Genomic DNA, 18,656 nt, shown 5'->3' on the forward strand with positions numbered 1-18,656 from the left:
GATCCATCCCCAGCCAGAAACCTATTTGGCCCCCATGGGGGGGGGGGGTGCTGGACCAGCTTGGCACGCTCCGGCGAGCTAATCGGAAATGATGAGGAATGTCAAGTGACCTTTATTAGGCCTTCAAAGAACAGAACTACCATGTAAACAGATTCAACTTCCTTGTCAATGTCATACCAGGCAAGAAAACAGCTCGAAGCCTTTGCTGTATCCACAGATCGGTCACAGGCAAAAACACACAACTTGTCCCACAGTCCGCAACTGTGCTGGGAATTTCTGCTACCTTAAGCGTCCATCGGTTCTGACAGTCCCTAGCTCAGACTTTGGGTCCGGAGACAAGGAACTCCAGTGTGTGTCGGAACAGATGGGAATTGAAGGGCAAAACGAGTAAGCAGTCTTGGCGCAAACACCTCCGACAGACCAAAAGCTGCTTAAACCATCGTCTGTCCATTTCTCCAGATCCTTGCCCAGCAGTTCGGATCTGTGGTCGGCCTCCTGTTCCACTTCGGCCCGGGGGGGAACACTTAGGATTCCGCTCAATGCTTGAAAGTTTTGCTCCATGTACTGACCCCGAGGTGGGCCAGCATGCAGCCAGCGGTCACCTGAAAAAGTATTAAAAAGGAAACATTTAGGGAATCATCACACAGGTCTCAGAGGCCGATGTTTCCACTGCCAGCCATAACCAAGCGCAGGCCTTCCACTGCTTTAGTTATTGGGTGCTAGGACTGCTGGCATTCTAGCAACCAATGACGTCAGCCAGGGCCGCCTGCTACAACAATCTGGGCAGCTGTACAGCCACTCAAATCACTTGCACTAGCCACGATCGTGCCGCTCCCACCTCCCGTGGTTTTTGGGTCACCCACTTCTCTGGGGGGCCCAGGAACCACTGCACACAGTGTCAGGACGCGGAGAGTGGGAGCAGACCAGGGAACGTCTGTTCCTCGATCTGATCTGTGATCAATGAAGCGCTGTGCTCTCAATGCTTCAGCCGTCAGCTGAAGTAGTGTCTGGTGAACAGACAATCCGTCACATTCCTGTGCTTGATGGTCATATTGGAGGGCAGGGGAGACAGAGGTCTAATAGACGCCTGATGTTTCCATAGAGAGAACCTGTCACCACCAAATGCTGTCACATGGGGGCAGCATGGTGACAAACAGTGATAAATAGTGTGATGTACCTGGTTGGAACACACACCAGCAGCGGTGTGTTGTAGTGCAGCTGCTGGTGTGAATGCAGCCTAAAGTTATACAGACACAAACTGAGTGACCGATCTGTCTGAACCGCCATTTGGAAATTTGCTTAATGAAAATTTTATTTACCAGACCTCCCCAAATTTTAATTCACTAGCCCTGCCTTATACCACAACCCATCTTTCCAGCCCATCAGCATGGAGCCAGCTTTGTGGCCAATCAGGAAGCCGCGAGGTGGGTCATTACTCACCGCCCGGGCTTACTGGTTGGCTGGGAAACTGGCTTCCCGGCCAAGCAACATAGAGCTGGCTTCCCAGGCAATCAGGAAGCCAGGCGGTGGGTAATGACATACCGCCGGCTTCCTGATTGGCCGGGAAGCCTGCTCCATGCCAGCAGAAGCCCCGGTATCGGTGAGTACCGAAAGCAAAGTATCGGTACTCGATACCGGAAAGACGGCAATCGGTGCATCCCTATCCATCACAAACAAAAGTCAAAGAATCCACACAGTATCACATGACATTTAAGAATTCGGAGTAGTAAAGTCAGTCCTAACCTCCCTGCAGCGGTTCCTTATTTCGATGCGTCAGCGGTATCACAAGGAATTTGACTTCCGCCAGCAGCTCCCAGAAATGCAGTAAGCGGACCTTCCACACGCCGGGGCGCAGGGGGCGCGACAGAGGCGGCTTGTACTGTGTGAAATCTGCCTCCGACTCAACCGAGATGTCGTAGGAGGCAGCGATGATGTACGTTGGATCAATCCAGACTACGGTAACCGTCACATTCACTCCATGGCTCCATTTCTGAACGGCCACGGGCTCATCCATCGGACCGATCAGGCCTCCGAAATTACGGAAGATCCTCTCCTTGGGGTCCCATTCGGTGCCCACCTAGGACAGAATCACAGTATCAGCATTGAGCAATTACATAAGGCAACGTGGCGTTTGGTATGCAACCCCGAACACTCCCTAATTCTAGAGTTTTAGAGGAACAATGAAGGGCAGTGTATGGTTACTGGGATGCGTGTCAAGAGCAAAGAACCTTCACACATGTATGTGAAAGGGAAGGTGTGAGCTGTAGAACCAGTTTGTAACTGACAGCAAATATTCTCTGCTGCACAGATAACCCAAGCAGCATGCCATGTGTGGCCCTTTCTATCCAAGAAGCTTGTTGTAATTATGAAAAGGCATGAAGGTCAAAGTTTCGTTTAAGCTGAACTCCGGCGCAAACTGCTCAATACAGATCAGAGCGGTCTTGCATTTCTGTTCATCCAGTCCTGAGAATTAAACAGTCATGCCACTCATCACAGCCAGGTTGGCGACAGGACTTTTTTCTACTGTAGCAATACAGCTTGGTCACCTCTCTGCCACTAGCCTGCGGTTGGACAGTAAAAAAAAGCAGAAGCAGACTGATCGGGTCATCTCTCTGCTCTCTCTTCTCCTGTCCGCATGTTTCTTTTTTACACATGAATGCAGCATCCCTTAACTGGTCCCAAGTACATTCCTTCCTTCAAGTCTACTGCACAGAGAATTATAGGAGCCTAAAAAAAGTCAAATTCGGGTATTTACATTAGCTGGATTTAAAGGACAGTTCATTTTTTTAGTAAAGTACATCACTAGTTACAGAAAAAAACTCCGCTTGCAGACTGAAAGCTTTGCTGAAAATCGTATTATAGCACACAGGGTCCCGCCGTGGATCCTCTTCGCTCTGACATGTTTCACTCAATAGAGATACCATGACTAGGACGGTGTGCACCTGCAATTCTCTACTGCTGCTGTGAAGGACCAGTGATGATGGGCTATGGAAGTTTAAAGTATAGAACTACATTCAATGCAGTTTAAAAAAAAAAAAAAAATAATAATAATAATAATTATTATTATTATGTGCCTGGAGTTCAGCTTTACCACTCCAGAATTCTTTAATCTGCCAAATGGCGGCAGATTCATGTTGACATTTGAAAGAGTGACTGCAGAAGAAGCTACACAGCTAATGCATAGGAAGCATAACTCATGCCTTGTCACATGCTGCGTGTTCATGTGACAGGTCCTCTTTAGTGGGAAGCTCACCTCCACGCTCTGGATGCGATTAGCGGCTCCGGTCTGATCAATTATTCTGAAACTGCCTCGTGGAATCATCCAGAACTCCAGTGCTGAACTGGGATAAACCTTCTGGGTAACTAGATAGCCTTGGAAGTGGTCATCATAGAAGTAGACCTCAACAGCAGAGGGGAAACCATCTGAAGTGTAGCTGCAATGAAACGGAAGCGAGCATTGAAATTGTTCTGCCCAAGTCTCTGCTGTACAGTTAAAACAGCACTCCTGTTTATTATCTTTGTCACCTCTTTACATATGCACTGCTGCGCATCGGGTGCAGGCTACGCTGTGCATCAGATACAGGCTACGCTGTGCATCGGGCGCGGGCTACGCTGTGCATCGGGCGCGGGCTACGCTGTGCATCGGGCGCGGGCTACGCTGTGCATCGGGCGCGGGCTACGCTGTGCATCGGGCGCGGGCTACGCTGTGCATCGGGCGCGGGCTACGCTGTGCATCGGGCGCGGGCTACGCTGTGCATCGGGCGCGGGCTACGCTGTGCATCGGGCGCGGGCTACGCTGTGCATCGGGCGCGGGCTACGCTGTGCATCGGATATATAAGTCTTTTTGTTGCCTCCAAAAGACATCCAAAAACAGACTAGGCTCTACAGTAAATTTCAAACATCTGATACCGCCGATGGCCCTGGCTCTCAGCACACAATGCATCTCTGGCTCAGAAATACCTCCATGTCCAGAGACTCCAAAATCAGATCTGCACTGTGCCAGAAAAATGTCTTAGCAGCTTTGGAATGGCTGCCAAGTGGCCCTTGTCAAAGTTAGTTGGTCCCCATATAAAAAGAATTTCAGACATTTTTGTTAAAAGCAGAACACAGTTCCCCTGGTGCAAAAAAAAGAACCGGAACAATCAGTTACAGATGCACTAAAGTAAGATTTTTGTACTTTGTGTAAAATCTTTTTCTTGGAATCCAGTGAGGGGGCACAGGAATTCACATACAGTCGGGTTATACTTCCACCTACATGATGTTTGGACACTGACCAGCAGGAAAATTTAGAGCCAGGCTCCATATAACTTTTTCTCTACACAGCATGTCTCAGTTTTGTGGAAAAAGCAGCATCAAGGACAAGAGCAAAAACACAGAGGGGTAGGACCTCTGTCCCTCAATGGACTTCCCAGGAAAAAGAACAAAAAAAAAAAACCCCTATTATTGTTATTAGACAGAATTTCAATTACAGTCAGGACATTCAAAGCAGTCCAAATGAGGGGTGAAAAATAGTAAGCAGCCAACCTCCTAAGACACTAGCACAAAACTGAGGAATGCTGGGCGGAGGAGGGGTTACACAGAGGCTGGCTTCTACTGTTTGCCAGTGTCCAAACCTCCCGCAGATGGCAGTATAACCCAAATGCATCTGAATGCCTGTGTCCCTCAATGTAAGATAAAGAGCCTACTGTATATCGGCAATACCTGTACACCAGTGACGTGCGGTACCTCTTGTTCCGGGTGAGGCATTCCCCAGCCTCGCCCCCAGCACGTCCCGCCCCCCGCAATCCTGTCAGGTGAAGCCCGCCCCCAAGCTAGTGTAAAAGGAGGAGACAGGGAGGAGCCTCCCTGTCCCCCACTGCTGAGGCACTCCGTCCATGACAGGTTACACAGCGGGGAGGATTTCCCTGCTGTGTAACCTGTTAGATGCCGATCTGAATGGAGAAAAAGCTGTCAGCTTCAGACATGGAGCTGACAGCTTTTTCCTCCATAATTCCTGCCTCCCCTGACCGCACGTCCCTGCTGTACACTTACCTGCAGGATCTCTTTTTGTTCAGCTGCTCGGGATTTTGCAGCTCTCGCATGGCTAAACGTGTAAACGATGCATATGCAGTCATAGTGACGTCTGTAAGAGCTCCCTGTCCCTCCATACTGTGGTATACATTCTCCCAATAACCTTTGAGACCCAGAGTCCCGGGAGCTGGCTCTCCAAACAGGTGAGCATCCAAAATATCCAGGACCTCTTGATTCACTGCAGACTCAAACTTCCTGGCAAAAAAAGTTGGCCTTGAGAGCTGCTGGAAGAGGAGAAAAGCAAAGTGAGAAACAGAAAGTCATGTGTCATATTACTACAGGACGTATCATTTACAAAGGAATCCCCCGACTTAAGGTTCAAGAGGACAGCATTTGGGGAAGAAAAAAAAAAAACGTAGAACAAGGGGCATGACTGCAAATCAGCAGGTGGAATGTTCTAGAGCAGGAGAAGGCAACCTCGGCACTCCAGCTGTGGTGAAACTACAAATTCCTTCAAGCCTCTGGGAGTCCTTCCTGTGGCTGTCAGTTTTGCAATGCCTCATGGGACTTGTAGTTTCACCGCAGCAGGAGTGCCGAGGTTTCCTATCCCTTTCCTAGAGTAACTTCAGAAAGTTTTATCTTGCCAAAAGGGGCGATTAATTTCTTGATGCAAGTATCTCATGTTTAGCTCTTTGGTGGTTTTTAAGGATGTCATTTATTGGCTCCTGAGGGTTATGGAAGCTCCCCATTAAAAAAAGGGCTCTTTGTTAACCAGGAACATGACTTTAGATACTAAGGAACATTTGGACTCCAAGTTCCCTGATGCCCTCTGCAAAGAATGAACCCAAAAGCATTTTGCTCTGGCTGGGTAAGCAGCAAGTCATCTATTCCTCAACCTGACTGGGCGGAATGTAGGCGAGGCATCGGGTGGGGGGGTTGGTGTAGGGGGGCTTTGTAGCAGACCCCTAATGTCTCCCATAAAGGATACTTGTCACTACCCTGATGTTTTTCCATAAAGGGTTGTCTGCCCCCTTGTCATTGATTAAAGCAGAATGATGGCCTCCCAATTAAAAATGATTAAGTGCTGCAGCACATATTTTCAGGGGGCATGGCTATTAGAATTGCCAAATCCAATTCACAAGCCTGTAGCTGGTCATCAGCACCTGGCCACACCTAGTCCCGCCCACTGATTTCTGGATTGACAGCACTGCTTCTGTTGCTGAAACCCTCCCACTGTGAGCTGCAGTGTCCGGGAGGGGGAGTGTGAGATACAAATGAAGGAAGATTTGGCTCAGACAAGGGAGGTAAAGGAAGTTTACTGTTTACGAGGCTTGTACATCACATAATAACCGGATTTGGTCCCGTTATACCGGAGACTTTCGTAGTATTGTAACGTTATAACAAAGGTGCTTTTCAGATTACCTGCAGACGCACAACATCCTGTGGTTTGAAGTCGTTGGGAGAACAGCCGCACCAGTCTACGATGTGTTTGTACTGACAGCGGCAACCCAGCTTCCTGTTCCAGTTAGTCACTCGCAGGTTATTGTCGACAAGAGTGTCGCAGTCGTGACTGTTCTCTAGGACCGTGTGAAAGAAGGACTGAAGGAGAGGAAGGATTTAGGTTGCTGCTTTACGGTGACAATAAATAACATAGAACATGAAAGGCAGACAAACAGGAATACAAATACGCCCACAACTACTCACCTCAGCAGGCAGCAGAGTGTACTTGTAGAATCGCCTCAACTCCGACACCAGGAAATCCTGCGTGTACGTCACATAGTTCACAAACTTGCGGGTCAAAGCAAACCAATCGGAGCCGCCATCTACCACAATGCCCTCTGGTATTTGCCGCTCACCAAGGCGCCACATGTGTGAGTCACATTCATGGAAGAGGCGATCTAGACCTTGCTTCTTAATGAACCTGAAAATAAATTATTTTCACTGACAACAGTTTATGGCTTATAGTTGAACTCCGACCTTCCGTTCAATCTCGTAGAACTGTACAGACTCCCCTCCTGGACTTCAAATGCTTACTCTGATTTCACTGCATTGGAAGCTGCAGCAAGAAACAGCGTCATTTCCCGGTCAGTGTCATAACACCGTTTCCCGTTCTTCCAACAGAGTGCTGGATATTGATCACCTGCCGGGTCCAATTGCTATGACTTCCAGTCAGGGGCGTCCCGAGGCCAGGTGTCACCCGGAGCGGATTCCCGGTGATACCCCGCCGTGACGTCATCACGCATGCACGGCCATCTTGATGATGGGCGCCGGCAGAGAGAGATGACGTTTACCCGGCGGGATAAGATATGCCGCTGGGCCCCCTCCTCTCTTGCAACTGTCGGGCTCTCGGTCAGTGACCGATTGCCCTACTTTTCAGAGGGGGGTGACACCAAAATGATTGTCAATCATTTTGGTGTTGCCCCACCAATGGTGTCACTCGGGTGCGGGCCGCACCCCTATTTGTGACGCCACTGCTCCCAACTGAATCTTCACTGCTGCTCCCTCCAAGACACAGCTATCACATGGCTGCCATTAGGAGTGCTCTTTCACTGGGCACACGTGGGTGCATTATTGTTCCTATACTTAATAACACTGTGGATTCCACCTTGGGTCATCCTGCCCTTTCTGTTATTCGTTTCCTCAGCTTCATTCCCCCACTTGTGATGAGGCTGCAAGATTTATTTAATTCTTTACCACTAGCAATGGGACTTATGGGTTTACTCAAAACATATTAGGGCATCTCAGTGGGTTTTGGGCTTGTGCCAATGGCATCAGTTTAAGATCTTTCTGGATCACTTAAAGGTGCATTTGACTTTCTTCGATATATGTGACCTGCTTCAACTAGGTTTTGATTTCCCATAGACTTGCATAGGAATACAAAACCAAAATCCCCATCAACACAGGCCCTTAAATTAACCGAACCAGTGGGGACGAACGTTTCATCTGCTTTTTAAAAGGAGAATCTTACCTAGCATTGTCACGGCCGTGAGATTTAAGGAAGTTCTTTTCTTTGTATTTTGATAGAAAGAGAACCAGCTCCTCATTGGTCCTGTATGCAGAAGATAAAACATTTGAAGTCACGTGACAACTCAAACACAGCCTGGCAAAGTTTAAGTGCAACAGCCATTCACACAAAGAATATTGATGTTAAAGTAATCCACCTTATCTGCCCTTTCACTTAGGAAGCTTCTGTGTAAACATGCCTGGGTTGAAGTACAGCGGACTGCCAAGGCGTGACACTGAACATTGTAGGTGTGCTTAAAGGGAACCTGTCACGGCAGACACCTAGGCTGCAATTACTGACCCATCCTCCTAAAAATGCTATTTGCCTGGTTGCCATACTCTTTCTTGCATCAATACTCTGAGTATGCAGATTAGGACTTCTGAATTCTCTCCAGTTTTCTCTGCATCAGCGGTTCAAAAAGGCAATGATGCTCGAAGACCAGCACAGGCAACTAGAATTTTTTAAAGTCAGTCAGCTCTGTGCGTTCCAATCAAATTCCTCCACATCAAACCACGCCTTTACTGAGCTGGTTTGTGCACCTGAATTCAATAACTAGGAGAGGTGTACACGGAAAAGGTCAGAGCAGTGACTCATCCTTTACTAGATTCCTTTGAAAATGTAATGATAGAGATTGTGCCCAAAGAGATTACTACTGCTGAGCACTGTCTCTATAGGGAACCCATAGTGCTCTAGGAATCCTTTGCCTCGCGTTAAATGTTGTAAAACACATACATTATTTTCTTCTTTAGTGTGTTTTCTAACTCACCTGGTCGGGTAGTCAGTGGCACTTAAGTTGATGAAGAAGTCCCAGGGCCAGTCGGGTATCTCAAGCAGATCCTGCATGCCGCGCAAATACATGGTAAGAAGACTGGCTCCGCCCCAGATAGTGATCATGCGCCACGGGGTAACACGAATGTTTGTAAAATGCTGTGCCAACTGGACAACCTCACCATGAAGGTAATTCGAACGCTGTCAGGAAAATATAAAAATTAGTCAAGGCCCATTCACCATGCTCAATGTGTGTTTAAGCATGTTGCATTGCATGGGCCCATTCCTTATCTCTAGACCCTCAACACATTCACTAAATAAAACTGACTTATTTTTACCGATTGTGGCACACCACAACATATGTGTATTCCCAGCCATGCTGCCCTAAAGTAGCACCGAGACAGAAACCTGATCCTAACCACTTATAAAACTGAACTGGCAAACTAAAATAGACTTTTGATGCCCCCAGGAGGCGTTTGCCCTAATGTGCTAATATGTATAGCATATTATAGCCCCGACCTGCCTTGCAGACTGTCCCCTTCAGCTCTGCGATACCAGTGCTCTCCTCCATTACTAACATTCAATCTCCACCCGGTCTTCTTCCGGGTATGGCATCTTTGGCCTCTTGATTGGCCAGCCCGGGATGATGTAACTCTTCTGTGCACTGGAGTTACTTTATTTCGGCACTGGACCTTGCCAAGTTTTGACTTGAGCTGCGCATGCGTGGCTCAGTGCACATAAATGCCGACAGGCAAGGAGGCAGCAATTATGACAGAAGCAACGTACAGAGAGGGGAATTTATTCTGATGCAGCTGTGCATGGCAAACCAATCAGCCAATCTTAACTGAACAAACCGAGGAGAGAAGCGGATTGGTTGCCATGAACATCAGCTCCAGATTTTGTCTACTTCAGTTTTGATAAATGCATTCTGTCATAAAAACCCTACTTTTGTTTTACCTTTACTTCTGCTGTGGTTGTTTAGAGTAAAAATATGTCCAGGAATTAATCTCTCTCAGAACTCAGCAAATTGCAGTTAACTGCCCAGTAAAAAAAAGGCGCAGGGGTTGCAAATACACAGAACTGCTGCTGCACAGACTTTGCCAAATGGGAGGGAGCCCAATTTGCATATAATTGGATTGCTAATTTGCCTGATAAACGTCCCTCGATTTGTGTTGCCAACATTATCAAACAATGCAATGCGGCTGAGATAGGGAGGGCCAGCTATATCAGCCAAATGAGTTCTATTAAAATGCTGTCATTGTAATAAGTTCCAGGCTGGAGGGAAGCAGAGGTTTAGATTACACTCAGAAAGGAAGATGATTAAAAAAAAAAAGACAGTGCAAGTATGGCAATAATTAGAGTCCAAAGAGAAATCTGGAGGCAGTACAGGAAGCTATAGAACTGTAGGCACCAAAGAGCGGTGTCATCCTCCGGCTATATAGTGTAGCAGGTATGTGTGAAGAGTGGATAAAAGGAGGTCTGTACAAGTCACTGAACCCTCGTTATATACAGCTGTCTCTTACCTGATCTACATGGATGTAGTAAAAGTGGTCTTTGTGGTAAATGGCTTTGATGAGACGTCTCAGTTGCCGCATTGCTCTCCCGTGTACAACAAGCATGTAAACAATACGAAGAGGTTTCTCAGGAGGTGGGGCTCCAACATCTGACTCCTCCCACTGTAAGCCAGAGGTTATTTTACCTGAGAACAAAAACAAACCAAATTCTTGCATTCATCTACTTAAAAAAGGTTACCAGAATGGGGTTTTCCTGCTATGAAGGACCAATGGCAAGATTGCAGCTCATCAATTTGCAAGTCTACACATCTGCCACTGATTACGATGAGGTCCCGAGTTTTTTTTTTCCCTTTTAACCCCTTCATGACTGAGGCCCTTTTTCCATTTTTTGCACCCATGTTATATTCCACATTTTAGGCCTGAAAATTACGTAAAACCCCCCAACATTATATATTTTCTGAATGCCAAGACCCTATAGAATAAAATGGTGGTAGTTGAAAATTTTTATGTTGCGCAATATTAGCGCAACTCCTTATTAAACCCCAAAATTTAGTGACAAATTTAATTAAATGCCCCAAAACACAACAAATTACCCATTTTTTTAATGAAATATAAAAGATGAGGTTACAACGAGTAAAACGATACCCAACATGCCCAGTTTACAGATTGCGTGCGACCGTGAAACGGCGAAAAACTGCAGTATATTGAAGAGATCAAGGTACAAAGTCACGTTATGCAAGGTCATACAGTGCAAGAGATTTGAGTAATTACAGATGAACACCTAACAATGTTATCATCGAACATGCAGGACGCAAGCACAATATATACGGATATACTAGTACTGGCTTCATCACATTACAGGTGGGAACATGGAGTGGGAGTCTGAAGGTCACAGGAGTTGAGGCTAGAGATCAACTCACCCAAAATGTTGTCCATAAGGCTGGGTTCACACCTAGGCATATTGAATATGCGCGTTTGTCGCGCGTTTCTACCGCGATTCGCGGTAAAAAAACGCGCGTCAAACACGCGTTTCCGTGGGCTACTTGGCTGTATCCCAATGGAAACGCGAGACCAAAACGCCCCAAAGAAGTACATGTACTTCTTTGGGCGTAGGCCGCTTTGTAGCGCGTTCAGACGGGCTGAAATACGCCCAGGTGTGAACCATACCCATGGGAAACAATGGGATTTCTGTGTTTGAGCGTTTTGCAGAGCGTTCGAACCCGCTACACAACGCCCAGGTGTGAACCAGGCCTTAAGTTAAAGGGACAACCCCCGTGTTCATTGGTTAGTCTATAGAGAGGCAAAACGGAATGCATCCTGGGAAGGTTACATCAGCAGAGCATAGCTTGGAAATTTCATGAGATCTCAGAGAAAGGCATTTTCCTCCCCTGAGATGGTGCATGGTCACATGTCCTAGTCACATGTGCCAGAGTTCCAGGAAGTAAAGGGAGATCTAGTAGCCTGCCCGTAGTTAAAATGGTCATATTAGACAGTGTGATACATTCAGTTTATAAATAAAGCAAAAAAGAAAAAAAAAAAAAAAAGTGAAAAGCGAGGCCGTCCAGCAGCCCCAAACACTGACCTGTGGTTTGGCAATAACGGGGTAAACTCTTGGGCATGAGCTGCCCGAGCTGGTGCAGACAGACCATGTTGGAGATTTCCTGCTGACACTTCTTGGTGGTGGCTCTGGAGAGAGCGGACAGGGCGTCTTTCCCTTTGACGTCACACATTGGGGTGAAGACTCCATCCTTGGGGTGAGGTCCCTCTACGCTGCCCGTGTCGCTGTCTCTGGTCAGGTTGTGCCAGGTTTCCTGGGGGACATGGAGACGCGTGCTCAGCTTGGACCTCGGATTAGCCTCTCTCGCCGTTCTGGCTGCCTCGCTGCCTGACCTCCCTGCCTTTCCTCTTGGCCTCCAAGACCTGCGCCCTGCAGAATTACCAGGGTCCTTGGAGTGCTCCGTTTTATCTGAGCTTCTACTTTTCCTCTGCTGAATGTTCTGCAATACAAAAATCAAGATGCAAAAAAAAAAAAAAAAAAAAGGAGAAGAAGCAGATTAGCAATAGAAGGAGAAAAAAAGTCCAACCGACTCCTTTCTAAAGGTGAATCAGAAGCCAAAAACTTGAATGGTTAGGATTATAGTTGCTGTTTATGTCCCCCATCGGGGGTTAGGGTGCACGGACGCCTGTGGCCATACAATGTACTGTAAATCCAGGCATATTTCAGCCTCCAGGGAGCTGACGAGAGAGAGAGAGAGCTGACGAGAGAGAGAGAGAGCTGACGAGAGAGAGAGAGAGCTGACGAGAGAGAGAGAGAGCTGACGAGAGAGAGAGAGAGCTGACGAGAGAGAGAGAGAGCTGACGAGAGAGAGAGAGAGCTGACGAGAGAGAGAGAGAGCTGACGAGAGAGAGAGAGAGCTGACGAGAGAGAGAGAGAGCTGACGAGAGAGAGAGAGAGCTGACGAGAGAGAGAGAGAGCTGACGAGAGAGAGAGAGAGCTGACGAGAGAGAGAGAGAGCTGACGAGAGAGAGAGAGAGCTGACGAGAGAGAGAGAGAGCTGACGAGAGAGAGAGAGAGCTGACGAGAGAGAGAGAGAGCTGACGAGAGAGAGAGAGAGAGACCCTCGTCCCGGTGACCCTTGTCAGCTCCCTGGCGGCAGAAATATGCCTGGATAGATATATCTATAGATAGATATATCTTATACACACACATACACATATTTGTAAGCTTTGGCTTTAGATACTCAGAGATCTATAAACAGGCTCCCCAGACACCATTCGCACACCATTACAGCCACTAGACGGAGCAGAAGAACATAGAATTTTCCTATGCTCATCGGCACCACCATCTAGCGGCTGTAATGCCGCGCGAATGATGTTCACCCAGCTATATGCGGGCGGGACTAGGGACTAGGCGCCTAAGTCCAAGTGTCCCAGACCCCAGTTCATTATAGAAAAAGAAAGGACTGTCCTTTCTTGGTCAACCACATACATTACAAGGATTGTCTTTTCTTCACTGCAGAGTCTGACCTATGCACATGGATTTCACTCACTTCCCGCACCCATTTCTCACTTCCTGTTAGCGTCAGATGATCAGTCCCAACGTTGCAAAAAAAAACACAAAACTTGCCAGAGAGCCACTGATCCGATTACTGGAGAAGGAAGTGACCTTTCTGGGGATGTCTTACACTCAGTGTACAATGACAATGGAAAATGAGGTTGGACTGGATGGACCGGAGTCTTTTTTTCCAACCTTATCTACTATGTAACACTCATATCACACCAGGAAGAAATAGAATAGTATTAGTAATGGTAAAAACAATGATAATAATGGTAATATTAACCACCTCCCAGCTTCCTGGATGTAACAGGCTGTAAAAAGACCTCCTGTTGGCCCCACAATGCCTGTTTACATACAAGTGCTATAGAGGCGGCGGATCGCCTGTACCGCGTTTCCCCGAAAATAAGACACTGTCTTATATATTTTTTTCCAAGGAAAAAAGACACTAGGTCTTATTTCCGGGGGATGTCTTATATTTACCTGGCTGCAGCAGTCCGCTCTGATGCCGTCCACTTCGACCCCACTGGCTACACTGTGCCTGCTGGGAAATGTAGTCTTCAGCGGCAGCCGAGGTGTGTGTGTGTGTGTGTGTGTGTGTGTGTGTTTTGCGGCCGGTCTTCACATGTTAAATTCTATTATATGTGCAGCTACTCCGAAAGTAAGACCTAGCGGATCTCTGTAATATAAGACCTACCACTGAACTAGGTCTTATTTTCGGGGTAGGTCTTATATTACAGAAATCCCTGAAGATAGCGCCAGGTCTTATTTTCGGGGTAGGTCTTACTTTCGGCCAAACACGGTATAACGTGCCGGTATGTGCTGCTGCTGTCTCTCTCTCCTCCCCCCCTGGTTCCGAGGTCCGCAATGCGAGCCCAAGACCAGCATGGTGGCTCTGACATGAGATCAGAGGAAGATCGATACACAATCTCCCTTCGCTCCCCTCTCCGCTGTCAGAATGCAGAAGTGATGTATATTACATGACTTCCACATTCTGCGGTCACTCTCCAGCTTCAGAAGCTGATGAAACTGATCTTTGCTTTATCAGCTTCTTTGGGGGTCCCTAGGTGACATAAGGGGTCTTGGAGATGTCTCCGTAAAGAGGACCTATCGCATATCTTTGCCATCACATAGGGGGGTTTCTTAGCGCCCTATGTGAGAGCAATAAAGTTAAGTGGAAACAAAAATTAGGAAAAAATAAAAGCTGCACAAAAATAAAAATTAAAGTCACACATGAAAAAGAACAAATGTATGTCCCCACCAATACATACACGTGTTCAAACATGTGAAAAAGACGATTGTGCCCATTACGCCGCACATTTTACATATCGTCGCGAACGTTGCAGTGAGAGCAATAATTCCAGGGCCATCAATCACTGATAACACTAAACTGATGAGCAGTGAAAACTTTTAAAAAGGAGAACTATGAGGCGAGTGCTTTTCACTCACCTCATAGTTCTAGCCGACCTGTGACCATGAGACTGTCACAGGTCGGCTCAGTAGATCGGGAGGTGAGCGAACACATACCGGCGTTCGCTCACCTCTTGATCCTGTCACGGCTCTCTGTCGTGACAGAGGAGGGGCTGGATTCCCCCAGCGCTGACTGGCGGAACGGACGGGGGAGGGGGCGGGTACAGCTGGCTCTGCCTCTAGATAGGCAGAGTCAGCTGTCAGTCACACAGCTGGGCGGATCCCGACACAATTGTCAGGATCTGCTTCAGCGTCTCAGTATACCGCGAGCTACAGCTCGCGGTATACTAAGCCTAGGGTGATGGGAGGACGCTAGTTCGTGTCCTCCTGTTACCCTAAGGAGAACTATGGGGAAAAGACTTAACCCCTTAGTTCTCCTTTAAAGCGTCGCCCATGGAAAATTTTGGGTATGGATTTTTTTTTTTGCGATTTCGTGGGTGTGCGCAATTTTAAAGCTCGACATGTTTGGTGTCTATTTACCCGAGGTGACCCCCGACTTTTATATTTTACCAATAAATTGGGTAATAATAAATGTTTTATAACATAATATAAAAAACGTTTTTCAGAATCAAAATTTCAGTAGTTTTTACCTTAATATAGTAAAAAATAAAAACCCGCAGTGGTGATTACATACCACCAAAATAAAGCTCTACGTGTCCCCAAAAAAATGGTATAAAATGTATTTCAGTACAGGGTTGCATGACGGAATAAATGTCAAAGTACCTCAGCGCTGAATACTGAAAAATCGCCTGACCAGGAAGGGGGTGTAAACACCGCGGTCACCAAGTGGTTAATAAACAAAAAATTATAAAAAATAAAATATTAAATAACAATGTTTTTCTTTTGTTCAAACACATGCACTGGACATTTCCATTCGATGTGAATGGCACCCTATAGCACGGTGAGCAGAACGCACATGCCATGTGTTGCAGTACGTTGCTATTTTAAGGGTGACCCGTGGATTTTTGCACATTGGCAACCCATTCAATTCCCAATTATTGGCCTGCCTTACTGAAAACACATGATACATGCGTTGCTTTACGCACCGCAGCGGTTCGCTTTAGTGTGAATGGGCCCTAAAAAGGTGGTGTTGTCCTCACTTTGAACTCATTGCACTAAGCACGTATCATTTGCTGCTCCAGTGACCCCATTTTCTGGTCAGGAAGTGAGAGATCTACTTCATGGTGGACACAGATGGGTGACAACACCTGAGGCTGGAGTCAGGCTGACCCTATAGATAACATGATATATCAGTAACCATATCCACACAGATGTACTGGGGAAGAACTACGACTCCCATGCTGTCTCTGCCTAGCCCTGGCACGCTGCGACTTGTGGTCCCCCTTCTTTTCCCCTCGCCCAGTCAGGAAAGGGCACTTACCCCGTCAGCCTCATCCTCCTCCAGGGCGCTGAAGCTCCACACCACCAGGCCCTGGACCAACAGCAGAGCCAGGGCGGCGGCGGCTAGGTACTTGTAGCGGCGACCGAGCTTTATGACCCGGGCACTGGGCGCCATCCTCCAGCCCCGAGCTCTCACCGTCTGCCGTGTGGCCAGGACTCTCCAGCACTGCGCGCCCACAGCCAGAGCATTCCTATACCCAGGCTTGGAACACCGCTCGCCCACAACAAATATGGCCGCCGCCGCCTGCCAAAATCCGGTGACGGGTCAGCACTTCGACACAGCCTCTTCCGGTTAGCGTGCGGAGCCCAGGAGGGCGTTCGCGGTTGCCTGGCAACGATTGAATTAGCCTCCTACGCCCAAATTCAATACCCATTAAGCCTCATTCACACTGCCTATAATACACATAGATGCACGCAGCATTTTTTTGCTATATGCAGCGTATGCAAATAAATGGCTCCATACACATAGCTGCGTATGAAGCCGTATTTTTCCGATGCACACAAAAAATGGAATTGAGATGCGTCCAGGCTCGGAATTTCCGTGTGCGCACATATACACATATATGCATGCATATACGCACGTACGGTACATTAAAGTTTTTATTAAAAATAATGCATTCTGGGATTGTATACAGTTCACGCGTATACGTGCAAATATGCGCATACATGCATTTACAAATATGCGTACAATTTTGCTATTGTGTTGTGTGTGAATGAGGCCTTAGGGGTCTGCTGTGTTCAGTATAGCAGGGCAAAGTCAACAGAAGAGGTTAGGAAGACATGGTGGAAGTAGAATACACAGACGAAAGAAGGGTGGCCATTAATGTCCCAGTGTAGGCAACCATGGGCCACTACAGCTACCCATAGATGTGAGATGCTAGTCACCTGATCATCTTAGTCTATGCAAGGCATACGCACAACTAGGGTTGTTGTACGGCTGCTTAAAATGGGACTTGTCACCCATGAAAAGAGATCTTAAGTCCAGAAAAAGTGTCACCAGGATAAGAGACGAGGGCACGGGGGTCACCGGTAAGGATAAGCCTGCGTTCAGACCAGGTCTGGATAGGAGACACAGTGCCACTGTGCATTCCCCGCCCTGCGGCTGCATGTAAACAAAGGGGCGGGATTCTAATGACATCATTGAAACTATAGGGCCACATGGCTCTGTTAGGCCAATGTCAATGACAAAATGCAGCCAATTACAGTCAATAATCTCACCAGCAACCTTTGTTTACATGCGGCTGCAAGGAATTCTCCAGCTACAGCTGATTGGGCCAGCACTGTTGGCTTCCTTCTGGGTTTGATCCAAACCCAGGCTCATCCATAGTCACCAGGACAGAAAAGCACAGACAGCAATAAATGCCATTTTTTATTTAATTCAAACTCCCGTGTCATAAAAATCCAACGTCTTTCAAGGGTTCAAACCCCCCTTCATCAGGACTTAGTACTGATGAACAAAGTGTGTACTAGTCTGCCATTTGTACGATTGTTCCACAGCTGATCGTACGATGTAAAGGTGGATGTGAGAGACTAGGAGTCTACTGACCTCTCGATCACATTATGCAGTGAGTGGGGATGTAATGACGCCACCACTGTTATCAATCATGAACAATGGGGAAGTTACAAGACTGGTGAACCAGGGACGAAACAGGAACAATGGCCACTAATCTCCCAACAGGTAATAAAGGAAACTGATATCATTATCTGGTAGGTTTCTACAAGCTATTTCACAATTCTATAGCCAGTATAGGCAACAAATGTTATGTGAGTATACATCAGCATTTCTCAACCAGGGTTCCGTGAAACCTTGGGGTTCCTCCAGAGCTTGACCTGGGTTCCTTGAGCAGCGAACAATATCTCCCTCTCAGATAATCACCAACACCAATAATCTATTTATCTCTCTGTAAGAGGACCATTCCTTCCACTTACCATCAATGTAATAGAGCCCTGCTCCTACTGGCCACCAGTATAAAGTGACACCTCCCAATGACAACCAATGTAAGGCAATCCTCCTCTGGCTACCAAAGTAAAAGGGAATGCAGTTCACTGACCACCAGTGTAACAGGGCACCTTTCCCACTGATCACCAATGTTACGGGGTCCTACACTGGCCACCAATATTTGGGGGCATTTCTTCACTGACCACATTACAGTATTTACAAAAAGCTCAGGCTCCATCTATAGCCCAATACATAACCTAGCTAAAGACTGCTGAAAGTTCCGAGCCATTGGTGGTACTGTCAGCATCACCCAGCTCGATAAAACTCAATTGAAGTGGGTGTAAAATTGTCGCCTGAACAGTGAATGCATCCTATCAGATGCAGCCACAGTTCTGGCATTCAGGCAACCGTGGTTGTCTGAATGTAATGGCCAGCAGTGCAGATTCCTCCATTCTCCATCTACACTGTTTAGCATGGACGGGGAATCTTGTAGTT

At 47.2% G+C, this 18,656-nt stretch overlaps 1 protein-coding gene across 2 annotated transcripts in view; it reads right to left on the reverse strand.

Moving 5' to 3' along the window:
• The window catches only part of XYLT2 (xylosyltransferase 2), a 17,305-nt gene extending 830 nt beyond the window's left edge, over positions 1-16,475 (reverse strand). Inside the window, exons 1-11 of one of the 2 annotated variants that reach the window (XM_018567871.1) lie at positions 16,203-16,475; positions 11,879-12,293; positions 10,306-10,481; positions 8,781-8,983; positions 7,979-8,059; positions 6,715-6,931; positions 6,433-6,609; positions 5,032-5,291; positions 3,254-3,434; positions 1,744-2,077; positions 22-602 (exon numbers count right to left, since the gene is read on the reverse strand). In XM_018567871.1, the coding sequence (XP_018423373.1) occupies positions 280-602; positions 1,744-2,077; positions 3,254-3,434; positions 5,032-5,291; positions 6,433-6,609; positions 6,715-6,931; positions 7,979-8,059; positions 8,781-8,983; positions 10,306-10,481; positions 11,879-12,293; positions 16,203-16,337 (2,502 nt within the window). In that variant the 5' untranslated portion in view covers positions 16,338-16,475 and the 3' untranslated portion in view covers positions 22-279. Of the gene's footprint in view, positions 1-21; positions 603-1,743; positions 2,078-3,253; positions 3,435-5,031; positions 5,295-6,432; positions 6,610-6,714; positions 6,932-7,978; positions 8,060-8,780; positions 8,984-10,305; positions 10,482-11,878; positions 12,294-16,202 lie in introns of both variants that reach the window. The other variant, XM_018567870.1, reaches the window with a different exon arrangement.
• Between the last annotated feature and the right edge of the window lie 2,181 nt (positions 16,476-18,656).

Source organism: Nanorana parkeri, unplaced genomic scaffold (genome assembly GCF_000935625.1).
Source record: "Nanorana parkeri isolate BGI_ZX_2015 unplaced genomic scaffold, ASM93562v1 scaffold1106, whole genome shotgun sequence".
Classification (NCBI taxonomy): Eukaryota; Metazoa; Chordata; class Amphibia; order Anura; family Dicroglossidae; genus Nanorana; species Nanorana parkeri.